This window comes from Mustela nivalis, assembly GCF_964662115.1.
Source record: "Mustela nivalis genome assembly, chromosome: 9".
NCBI lineage: Eukaryota > Metazoa > Chordata > Mammalia > Carnivora > Mustelidae > Mustela > Mustela nivalis.
In genome coordinates, this window is record NC_139028.1 from 100,258,587 (window position 1) to 100,271,345 (window position 12,759).

Sequence of the window (12,759 nt, forward strand, 5' to 3'; positions counted from 1 at the left end):
AAATGCAAGTTTCACATTATTTTACCACAGTTTTTAAAGACTTACATAATATACCAAAAACATTTAATTATATCTCAAAAAAGCTGTTTAAAAATATAAAAATGTTGGGGCGCCTGGGTGGCTCAGTGGGTTAAAGCCTCTGCCTTCGGCTCAGGTCATGATCTCAGGGTCCTGGGATCTAGCTCCGCATCGGGCTCTCTCTGCTCAGCAGGGAGCCTGCTTCTTCCCTCTCTCTCTCTGCCCACTTGTGATCTCTGTCTGTCAAATAAGTAAATAAAATCTTTTAAAAAAACATGAAAATGTTTTAATCTTATTATCAGTACAAAAACATTTTTGCTTGTATCACCGCATTGAAATGTACTTAATGTTTTAATGATAAGCAAAGAAATTGAATTTCCTTCATTACTTTTTAAACCTGATTTTGAGAAAATTTTGAACTTACAGAGAAGTTGCAAGAATGTACAGTGGACTCACACCTAGAACTCGTCACCTAGATTTAGGCATTTTGTATATTCATGCTCTTTATTCACAGTGTCAGAAATGATGTGCTTTGATAGATTTTCTGTTGTTTTGCTTTTTGTCTTTTTTTTTTTCTTCCAGACTCAATGTGCTAATTACCTATTGGGCCCTTCCAATCTGAAAATTCACATCATTTCTATCTTTTGTCCCAATAATTTATTTAATTTCTCTGATGGTCTTGTTTCTTCTGTATTCTGTTTTCTTTTTCAGGAACTTCCTATTAGGTGGATGTTGGACCTCCTGGATTTTCTCATCTTCTCTGAGCTGTTTTTCATCTTTGCCTTTTGTTCATAAGACTAGAATAGATTACCTTTTTCTTTTAATCCTGCTTTAAAAAAAAAAAAAAGTTAAGCTATCCTATTTTTAATGTCCAAGAGTTCTTTCCTGTTCTTTGATAGATCTTTTAAAATAAAAATAGCAGTTTATTCTTATTTCATGGATAAAATTTTCTTCCTAAGAATATAATTTGTCATTGATGTTGTTTTAATTTCCTTCTGCGTCTTCTGTTGTCTCTTGTATCCTCTGAGTTCCTCTTTTTCTATTTGTTTGTTTGGTTTCTGTCATTATGCTGAAGATGTTCTTGAGACGACTGTGATTCTAGGATCTGTTTATAACTACCAGCAAAGCACTGAAAACCCGACTGGAAGGCAGCTCTGGGTGCAAGGACAAGCCTCCTGTGCTTAGGGTGTCACTGTCCAATGGTGGAGGGGGAATCTAGGCCGATGGCTGCCCGTGTTTGGGGACTTTGAGGGGAAGGAGGGCAGGTGGGTCATCGTTCCCAAGATAGACTTTGACTGCCGTTTTCCTCTCTGCTGTGGCCATGTTTCCATGCCCAGAGCTTCAGTTCCTCAGAGAATAGGCCTCCCCCCTCCTGTAGGGGTGGGCAGCAAGAGGAGTTTTCTGGCTGAGTGGCTGCGTGAAGCAGAGGTTTGTGGATCTGGGTCTCTCTGCTCCTTATACATGTTTTTAACCAGCCTTCCTGTTTTCAACCCTGCCCCTCCTCTTACGCCAGGTTCCTGCTGAGCTGATTTCTGAGCCTTTGTGGAGTTCAACGGTTTGGACTTGGTTCCTTTGTTGGCACCTCTGTGTGGCTACTTAGCTTTTGCCCTCGTTCTCCTGCTCTGTTACCACTTCTCTGGTCCCTCCTAGTCTTTCTGAAGCCCGTCGATACTGCTCATCCTTGTTGTGTCTTTTCTCTCATTTCACTGTCATTGTCCATTTGTACTTTGTATCTACTGTCCCTTGAGTTGGCTTCAGGAGAGAATGGAGCTCAATGTATGAGTTTAATCTGCTGTGTTTAACTAGATATCTCTTCTCAGCTACAAAAATTCTCTGCTCCTACTTGGGTGACTTCATAGCTCAAGTTAATTAAAGAGAGTCAATACAAGTTTTGGGGAAAAGAAGACTGAATAGTTGCTTTAGCTCTTGGGTTGGTCATGTTAAAGTCACTAAATCTCCCACATCCTGGTTTATGGACAACATTGCAAAAGAGATCCACCCCATGGTGACTAGATCCTTCGCTGACCCACATGAACCTGTTGTCTTGCAGAAGTGGAGCAGCGTGAGCAACCCACTCTTCCTCCCGCTGATCCCGCCACAGTCGCAAGGTTTCACTGCCATCGTCCTCACGTATGACCGAGTGGAGAGCCTCTTCCGGGTCATCACCGAGGTGTCCAAGGTGCCCAGTCTATCCAAGCTGCTGGTCGTCTGGAATAACCAGAATAAAAATCCCCCAGAAGGTAAGAAGAGTGGGAAAATGGTCTGTTCAGGAAAGGCTTGGTCTGGGTGTTAGCACAGCTCTCAGCTGGATTGGGTTTTGGATGGCCAAATTATTTGCGTCCTTAGGTTTAAATGAGTTGTCCTGCTTTGTCAACAACAATGCCATTTCTGAGGCAGCATGACCCCAGTTTTCTCAGTCATCTCATTCTTGTTCTGGGGTGGCCCATTTAACCCCAAGCCCATGGCATGCGCTGTAGCCACAAGTGTTTGAGAGCTTAGGAATCAGCTGGATCAAAGGCCAGCAGCCTTGGGAAAACAGAGCTCAGCTTCTCTCAGCCATCTCAGCTGACTGTTTACATGAAAACTCAGTTTAAAAGGCATTAGTTTTCTCCTTCCTTATCTGGGCTCTGATACTGCACTTTGCTTCAGGAAGAAAAAAAAAAAAAAGGACGGCTTCACTTTCCATTGGGAATGTCAGCAGAGCATGCCCTCTTCAGGCTTGGAATCAGTTCCTTAAAGAGAGCGCTCACTCAGGTTCCCATTGGTCCATCCTTAATCGCTTTGTCCCTTGACTGGCCACCCCTGTGCGCTGCTGGCTGGTGCCGGCAGCTGGGGCTGAGGACTGTTTGATTAATTGGATTTGTTTTTCGTTCAGGACACATAGAGTATGTTCCACCTGCATTTAGTTTCTCATTCAGTCTGTCTATTACTGATCCTAATCCCAGGGACTTCAAAGCTCCTGCCCTTTATAGCCTATTAAAGCCAGGAAGTTTCTGATGGATTAGAGCAAGGAATGAGTTTGAAGTTTGTAATGTGCACCACTATCACCGATAAGGTCTAGTTTATTGCCTGACAGTAGTATCTGCACTTTTTATGGCTATTCCCTTTTAATTGGTAATGCTGAAGTCGGGATAGTCTACTTTGGAAACTACCAGTAGTAGATCTCTAGTTTAGGCTGCAAGAAGAACATTTGCTGTCTGTTAGGCAAATCAGAATTTGCCCCAAGAAAATTCTTTAGTTCCTCTTGAGACATTTAAGAAATCTTCCTTAGTGGGATTTTGTTCTCTTGAGAGAATCATACACTTTCTCTCTATTCAGGGAGCCATCATTTAAGTAAACAAAATAGCTACTTTAAGTGAAGGCCCTGTTTTACACTCCAGAGAGCAGTGCTTTTTCTCATTAACTATCTTTTCATGCCAAGTTTGTTTCTCTCCAACATCTAGTTTCCTGGATTTTTGTTTGTTTGTTTTATTTATTTGACTCTTTAAAAAGGAGAAAGAAAGGGGTAGAAGGAAAAAAGGAGCAGGGGAGAAGGACGAAGTGGACAGGAAGGAAAGGAAAGGCAGAGATAAACAGGAGCTGTGCTGGGGGCGGGGCACAGAGAGGGCCATGGCCCATGTCTTGCCCAGAGGGAAGTGGATCGGACAGCTTGGTGCTGCTCGTTGGTCTCTGGCTTAAAAAGGATGAGTCGCATTTTGAGAAGGAAGGCTGTGTGGCCCTCCTGGGATCTGGAATAGGCCACTGCTTCGAGCTGCATTCCCACTGGTGCGTCCAGTCCTGCACACGGAGTCCGCCCGCTTTCCGAGGGAGCCCATCAGCAGCCCACCCGCCCAGATTGGCAGAGCCACGTGCAGAAGGGCCCTCTCCTGCCTTACGAACCCTGGCTGGCCACTTTGGGCTTCAGGTGAATGGTTTATTGTGAATTCAAGTCCCTTCTTTTGGGCAGGTATCATTGGGGACAGCTAAGAAGGGAGGAATCATTTTTTGCCTTCTTGGTCCAAGTGCTGACATGGGGGTGACAGGAAGCACGAGTGCAAACCTCGGTTTTGGAGCTGGGTGTTCAGTTTTAATTTTTGGTAGACCCTGCTAAGATGTAGCGGTTAATTTTATGACCAGGAGCTTAGTTTATTTTTGAAATATTTTTGGCTCTAGGGAGGAAAGTGAGCCCTCAAGTGATGAGGCCCCAGTTTTGACACGTTTAGAGACTGAACCAGATTTTTTTTTCCAGCAGTGGTTTTTAGGTCTCCGCTTGGGCTCTGGCGGGGTGGTTGTTTGGGGAGAGCACGAACCATGTTTAATCTTCAGTGGGGTGTTTGTTCAGTTGGTAAATGGGGCTGTCAGCTCTGGCCTCCGTGCCAGCAAAGCCATCAGAATCTGTATGTATGGCATTAGTAGTGTATATATTTTTTAAAAAGTAAGTCCAAGGCTTTGAAATACTAGAGGCAAAAGTGATGTTTTTCACTTTCTGTACATTTACTAAAATAAATATTGTGGTGAACATGTCTGCTGCTGGGAGGGTTAATGCAGGCAGAAATCACACACACACCCCCACCCCCACCAACTTTTTTTTTTTTTTACTCTCCAACCAAATACTTTTTTTTTGTTGTTGTTACATTTAAGTCTAAATTGCTGGGTTTGAACTTTAAGTAAATACTTAGAGTAGGCAATAGAAATTTCCAGTGAGCTTTCGTCACATTGGTTTTGAGCTCTGACAGAAAAAAAAAGGCAAGCCACTGCCTTCCTCCTCCCCAACTCTTCAATTTCCAAACTTGATGGATATAGAGGTTGTTTGACTTGGCCCCTGGCCTCCCTGTGAAGGAAGCGATTACATTGTACGTTTCAGATAGGTTTAACTCAGCCTTCTGTTTTAGCTGATTTCAGTGTTAAATTTGAATTGACCTCAGGAGCTCCCCGGCTTCAGATTATGACTTTCAGAGTTGTTAGCAGGCAGGAGGGGACGGGCCGAGTGAGTCACGATGGCCAGAGGAGGCAACAGAGAAGTAGAAGCCACAGCCACCTTGCTTTTGAGCCGAATTCAGGGACTGCGGGGGAATTACGATCACGTGCACCCGCTCTACACCAAGCAGCCCGAGCATTCCTGAAGTGAGCTTGAGGTTGGTGGAGAGGGAATCTGACCATTTATTTCATTGGTCTGTGGTTGTATTTGTGACAGAGATTGTCAGGTTGGGCGTGGGGTCATCTTCAGTCGTCCTCATCATTGTATAGTACCCTTGCCAAGTTGGAGGAGAAATTCTCTTTGCTCGCATCTTTCTTGGCGTCCAGCATGGAGAAAACCGTTAATCAATACACATTTTTAAAAAAATCCTGAACACAAGGAGTTCTTTTTCTCCTTCGAGCTAGACTGAAGTTCCTGACTGTGAAGTTATCAGGTCACCTGGCTCAGCTGTTTGTTTTTCATAAATTCAGCAATGTGTTTAAAAAAAACCCTGTTTTTTAGACTGCTTTGTGTGGATGGAAGGTGACAGTTTTATTTTGCCCGCCACAGATTCACAGGATGAGACATAAGGTACAAGGCTGCACTGTCTTTCTTTGAACTCATTTAGAATTTAGAGTTTCACTTAGAATTTAGAAGGAGCAAGGAAAAAAGAGACCCGTTTGGCCTCAGCAATGGAATTAGAGCCCGAAGGTCTCTAGGTATGAACTGTGTCCTTCTTCAACCCTCCTGTCTACACCTCTACAGGCTGTCAGGAGAGAAGTGACGTCCATAAGACTTAAAAGAGCCCATTTATGAAGATGAAAATGATACGCTGTTTTTATAGGCGTGCATTAAACAGCTTTTAAATCCCACGAACAGGAGTTGTGCTGAGTATTATCTCGTCCTTCTGGCAAACCTGCAAGGACGCTGTTCTTATTCCCGTTTTCCAAAAATGAAACTCAGATTAGTTGTGTGATTTGCCTGAATTGGAAAACTGCAAGTGTAGAGCCAGAAATGAGCACAGGTCTCTATGGATCCGAAGCTCGTGTCCCTTGCACTAAGGCCCACTGTACCCACTTAGATTACCACTCAACGGTAAGAAAATCATCACACTTTGTCTGTTCTCTGATTCAGGCTTATGTAGAAGAACTAGGTCCTTGTCCGAGGCTCAAAGAGAGATGGGACAGTAAATCTGTTCTTTTGAAAATACTAATGGAAGAGGGGGGGAATGTTCTTTTTTTTCTCACCCATATTTTTCTCATGCTTCTGTCCTAACTTTTGAAACATTCAACATCCCATATCAGAATTACCCACTTGAAGGCAGAGAGTAATTATAATGCATATTTTTTTATTTCTTCCCTCCACAGAAGGCATGCGGAAGCCCGAGAGAATGGTAGTTCCCTTTCTTGGAGGCCCATTTTATTTGAAAATGTGAAAACAAAAAACTGGGAGTTCTCTTTAGAGGCCTGTGTTGTGCTGACGACAGTGCCTAGACAGCTGGCCGTGGAGGTGGAGACGGCTTCTGCGCCGGCTGACTTTTGGCTACCGGGGCCTGACTCAGAACAGGGACGGGCAGTCCCATGTCCATCTTCGCCCCACATCATCCTCTTTGACCTTCATCATTCCCTCAAACTTGTCCATGAAAGACTTTACAGGGCAAGGGCAGGTTAGTTCTCTGTGGATATTGTCTCGAGTAATTCTTCAGATAGCTAGGGGACAGTTGTGGAAAGCCGTCTGTGGGCAGAGCATGCTGTACCCACGCGCCAAGTGAAAGTCCAAATCTCATCCAGGGTAGTGATTCATTCTTAACCAAGGCAGCCAGCCTGTTTTCTGTACGTATTGCAAAAGGAGGAGCTGTTTGTTACTTTGTGAGATTAGCACGGGCTACGTTCCGTGTACTTTTTGTCTCATTTGTGCGCTCCATTGTGTGTGTTCTGGAGGGTTATTGTAGGGGTCCTAGTGATCTAAAAGTGGATACAGAAGGTGCAGACTGAGGGCATGCCACTGGATTACCAGAGTAATATGCCAGGTCTACATGGCCCACTTGGCCACCCTTAAGCTGAAGGCTCGGAAGAAGTCCTTTGATTCTGTAGATAGACACAAACGTTCAGAGGAAGGCTGGGCTAACAATGAGTGGATGTCTCCTGTGTGCCAGGCACTGTGCGGCTTGGGGCATTCCTGTTCATCCTCACAGTCAGCCGTGGGAGGGCAGAGTCATTATTCTGTCTTTATAGTGGAAGGAATAGGTTGAAAGTGACAGACTTGTTCAAGACACCGTGGCTGGTAAGGGCTACACCTGAGATGCAGAGGTCTTCCCGAAGACTGTTCTTTCTGATAGATGACTGCCTCACGAAATCCTGGACCTCAGAGGCATCTTGTTTGGTCTCATTTGATGTCAAGTAGAAATCTGACCTAATAGTACCTAATAGTACATTTCAAGTAAAAACACAGATTATATTGCTCAAGGCAGTTCATCATTTCATTTTATCTCAGTTTTTCCATCAGAAGTTTCTTTTTTAAATGTATTTATTTATTTTCAAAGGTTTATTTATTTGAGAGAGAAAGAGAATGTGTGCGCAAGCAGGGTTGAGGGGCAGGGGGAGGGAGAGAGAGAGAGAATCCTCAAGCAGACTCTGCACTGAGCATGGAGCCTGTGCTTGATCCTGGAACCCTGAAATCATGACCGGAGCCACAATCAAGAGTCAGTCACTCAAGAAACTGAGCCACCCAGTTACCCCACTTCATTTATTTTATCTCTAAACCCAGTGTGGGGCTCGAACTCATGACTCTGAGATCAAGAGTCGCATGCTTCTCTGACCGAGCCGGCCAGGCACCCCCCATCAGAAGATTCTTACCAATTTGAAATCTAAGTTGGTTGCCCTATAACTTTCACCCAGCCGTTGGTCATGGTTCTAACTTTAGAGGTTGGAGAGAATAGTTCCCCTTTCATCTGATAGCCCTCCTGATATCCTGTGTATTAGTCAAGGCCCAGGTAAGAGAGAGAAACCACACAGTAACTTGAATAGGAGAAGTTTAATATAAAGAATGATGAACTAGTAACAGATAATTGGTGACTAGAGGTAAAAACTGTAAAGAAAGTAGGAAACAAATTTGGGAGAGTCCCTTCCCCGGCTAGCTCTGAGACTCCGACTTTGATAGCATGTGACTGTAGCCTACTGTTTGCTGAGGTGCCACAGGCCAAGTCTGGCAAACAAGAAACTTCCCGACCCCTTCAGTACCCATGAAATTCAATGGGAAACCACTGGGTATGTTCTTGAACTTGCTGGGAAATGGCGGGCTTTGGTGAAGCTCCCTGGGAACCAGCAACCAGCCGAGTTGCTCTTGGAGGTGTCTGTAGAACCTGTCGCAGAGATGTCCCCAGGAATGCCACTTAGCTTGCTGGAGGGAAGTGCCCCTGCATGCTTATCTTCTGGTCAAGTACAGAAGGAGCAACAAGTTAAAGAGGCGTGCCCAAACCAGGAAGAAAAGCCCCCTTCCTTCCAAAGTGTCCCTCCAGAACCCTCTACTGACAGAGCCTAACATCAAGCTGGTGGGCAGAGGGGAAGTGTTTACAGGATCTAGTTCCAGCATGAGAAACCAGGCAGTGAAGGGTGACGTTGACGCGGGGAGGCAGTGCATGGACAACTGGCACCGTTAGTCTCCTTAAACATTCTGTGGAAATCCTGGATCCAAGTACCTGTACTGTCCTTGGAATTCCTCCCAAACTCCTTTTCAACTTGTTTGAACTTTCCCCATCTTACCATCCCCAAATCGGAACACAGAGCCTTTCAGAGTGTGGTCTAGGGACCCCTGGACATCCATGAGAGCCTTTCAGGGGATGTATGAGGTTGAAATTATTTTCATAGTAATACCAAGTCACTTCCATTTCCCGTTCTTTATTCTTTTGCAAGGGGGCAGAGGAGTTTTTCTGAGGCTGCATGACATGGGATAAATGGCTAGTGGGATGTGCACTTGTGTATTCTTCTGTTTTAAAATTTCCTCAGTTTTAATCTCTTATACTAATTTTGTGTGTGTGTGTGTGTGTGTGTGTGTGTGTGTGTGTGTGACAGAAAACTTCTTTGGGGTTCTTAACAATTTTTTAAAATTTAATTTAATTTTTTTCAGTGTTCCAAAATTCATTGTTTATGCACCACACCCAGTGCTCCATGCAATACATCCCCTCCATAATTCTCAACAATTTTTAAGAGAATATAGAAATCTTGACACCAAAATTTTGAGAACTGGTGGTCTAGTAGATAGAGCTATTTTAGATATTAAAAGTCATGTTTCATAAGGATTTGGACAGTAGATTTATGGCAAGGGTTTAATTTATCTGGAAGAGGGAGCAGGAAGCCAACAAGCATAAGGATGATTGTTGGAGAACACACATTGAGTTTCATTATTTTATCCCAGATCTCGAGAAGCATGAGGTTTTCATACTGCAGTAGATGGTACGTGTTCTGTTTGGTCTTTGATGCTACACAGACTTAGATTCAATCACTTACCTTATCACTTAGTAGCTCTGTAACCCCTGCCAAATTACTTAATCTCTCTGAGCCTTGTAACTGCTGCTTTGTAAATAATTTCTGCTGCGGGGGTTTTCGGGAGGATTGGATAACATTGCATCTGTGAAGTGTGTGGCATATATTATTGCTTAGTAAAGGTGTCTTCCCTCCCCCACTTATTTTTAGAAGACAGTGAGAAGGACTTGCTGACACCCTACAGGTAAAGTGGGATGCAGGTCTTCACTCTCTCAAGTGTGTTCCCATCCATTTATTCCAAATCTCTTTACTGATTATGTGCTTCTGGGCCAGGGATGAAACTATAATTAACTACTGTTATTGATTAAGAGGCAAAGGCCCCTAGGATCATTTCTTTGGTGTTCAGTTCCGTTCTTTTTCCCAAACATGCTTCTTTTGGAGTTGACTGCTTTTTTTAGGCTCTGTGCTTATTTAAGACTGAATTTCTTCCCTAATTACAGGGCCTGTCTTACACAGGCTTCTTCCAGGACCCTGCTGGTGTCCCCACAACGTGTCCCATGGACACACTGTACAATATGCAGAAGGAAGGTATTTCATCTGCGGGCAGTGCAGACAGCCTTTTCCCTTCTGACCCCCCGTCGCCATCCTTGTCTTCAGTTTGGTGACCTTGGAACAGCCACAGGCATTTGGGGCTTCAAGACTCACACATGCTAGATCTTTCCACAATTACACGATGGGCTTTTTGGAAGCAGTCTGATACCTAGCTTTCCTTTTGTCATTTGACAAATGTTGTGTGAAGAACAAAGGACCCTCTGTAAAGAGCCCTTAGGCCTATGGACAGGGTAGTGCACCAAAGAGGTACTAATTTCATGCTATGCTAAATGCAACATTTTAAAATAAGGAACCTGTGGTTGAATCGCTTCAATCATTTCAAAGTAGAATGGGAAAAAAATGTAAGGCAAGTCATGGGTTGGTGTTTCTTCAGTATACCAGAAAATCCCACATAATTAGACCTAGAAACTTGATATTTACTCTGTAAATTGTTCAGGATGAGAAACCAAACCCAGTGGATCAGAGGGAAGGGGCTGTCCAGGGGATAACGTCAAGAAACCTACGTCGTTCAGGGAAACCATTTTCGCAGGGTGGATTTGAGCAGCTTGGTGTCTGTTGGCAATTGCATGGTGGAGGGGGCACACGGGCAGACATCTAGAACACGTATGTGCTTTGTATCTGCCAGCAGGGTGGAGGCATGCCTTGAGCTCTGGTGTCCCTCACTGTAGGTAGTTTGGGGAGGTGGCCAAGTTCTGACACGACACCATGGGCCTGACACTGGGATAGTGCAGACTCCATCCCTCGTTGTTGTGATATTGGGCGAGTCCTTTTGGCTTCTCCGTCTCTCAGTTGTGAGTTGAAGCCATTCGTACCTCTGGTTAAGACAGTATTGAGAATTAGAAGTGTTGCAAGGACCTGGAGAGGACAGAAATACTTCAGGTTTTTGTAACCGTGCTTTTGTGAGGACTCGCCCTCTGACGGTTGTACATGGAGGTTTGATGGCAGCTGCAGAAGTAAGTTCCGTCTCGTGTTATGGTGCTTTTACCCCTTCGTCTCCTCACAGAAGAGTCACCCATGCCTGTCTTTCCTGCCCCAGATTCTCTCTGGCCCAAGATCCGGGTCCCGCTGAAAGTCGTGAGGACAGCCGAAAACAAGCTGAGTAACCGCTTCTTCCCCTATGATGAAATCGAGACGGAGGCGGTCCTGGCCATCGACGACGACATCATCATGCTCACGTCGGACGAGCTGCAGTTCGGCTATGAGGTAGGGACGCTTCAGCCGTCCATGCTCACAGCCGCTGCTGCTCGCCCAGTGTCGCCGGTCCTTCCTGACCCGGAGTGTTCTGCTTCAGTCTCTAAGGTCATAATCCCGCAAGCCCAGCAGAGTCTAAAAGCGGGGCAGGAGTGCGCGCTCTGAAGCTGTCCCTTAAAACTTTGGGGGAACCCTTTTCCGGGATGACACCCGTGCCCTCCAGCCATGGTGGGGGGCTCCCAAGGAGAGTCCGGGCATGTTTTCAAAAGAGCATCTCTAGCTCGTGACAGATGAGCACTTAATGATGTCCCCTTGAGGAGCGCGTCCCGGCCTGGGGCAGCTGGGCGCGGCAGCGATAAAACATCAGTGAGCCCACGGGCTGGCGATGTGACACGCAGAAAGCAGACCCTGTGGACGGCTGCTTTCCGAGGCTTAAGTGGAGAGGCTGGCGGCCTGTCTTTGGGGAGAAACATTTTCTCTCACCGTTCATTCTGTGCGGCTGATGGATTAGGCTGGGTTCAGGGGTTAAGTATGGAGACCAGTAAAGGTCTCCCCAGGGGAAAGTGCCAGAGCCGAGGCCTGGTGAAAAGCGGTTGCAATTGATGAGCTCCATGTCAGGGAGGATGCGGGGAGACGCATGGTGGCGCGGGCAGAGGCCTGCGGCTGGGGGGTGGGGGGAGGGGTGGGGGTTGGCCAGTGACATCGGACCCGAGCAAGACAGAGAGCTGGCCTCAGTTAGCCACAGCCGGCACAGGGAAAGTGGTGAGATCTGTCCCCTGCCCTCGTCCTGCCTGTGAGAGGGAGGCAGCTGTCTTTTCTCGCTGACTCAGAGTTTGCTGAATTTAAGGTTCTAAAAAGTCATGAAGTTGAATTAGATGAAGCCATTTGTACTCAGACTTTACTAAATGAATATGGATTGTGTATTCCTATATTTATTGCAGAAATTTATTTTCTGGGGCGCCTGGGTGGCTTTGTTGGTTGAGCGTCCAGCTCTTGGTTTCCGCTCAGGTCATGATCTCAGGGTCGTGGGATCGAGCCTTGCGCCTCGCGTTGCGCTCTGTGCTCAGCTGGGTGCCTGCTGGAAAAGTCTTCCCTGTCCCTTTGCTCCTCCCCCTGTGCACTCTCTTTCTGTCTCTCAAATAAACAAAGCTCAGAAAAAAAGGAGAAATTTATTTTCTAACCCTTAAGTTAAAAATGGTGCTTTTTTATGCAGCTCCATTTGAGTGTAAAAGAAATTGTTGTAGAAGAGCCAGACGTGCAACACACTTGGTTGCTGTAGTTACTGGCCAGTGAGAGGTGTGAGTGGCTAATAAAATATGTATCATCTTTCTGGGTTTATTCTCGTTCACAGAGATGTCTTTTACATAATCACATCTAGGGCATTAGATGACTTTTAGCACTCTTATTCCCATTTTTTAAAAAAGCAGATTACTCACTTGTTTCTCTAGCCAGCTCTTGGCAGAAAGACCACTGCTTCTGCCAGTGTTTTCTTTCTTTCTTGCATATAGTGGCTTCAGACCA

The 12,759-nt window shown here is 45.4% G+C and overlaps 1 protein-coding gene across 1 annotated transcript in view; it reads left to right on the plus strand.

The window, feature by feature from the left end:
• Window positions 1-12,759, plus strand: part of EXT2 (exostosin glycosyltransferase 2) — a 140,007-nt gene that overhangs the window by 91,213 nt on the left and 36,035 nt on the right. Inside the window, exons 9-10 of the mRNA XM_082684033.1 lie at window positions 2,069-2,258; window positions 11,084-11,250. Of these exons, the coding sequence (XP_082540159.1) occupies window positions 2,069-2,258; window positions 11,084-11,250 (357 nt within the window). The remainder of the gene's footprint in view (window positions 1-2,068; window positions 2,259-11,083; window positions 11,251-12,759) is intronic.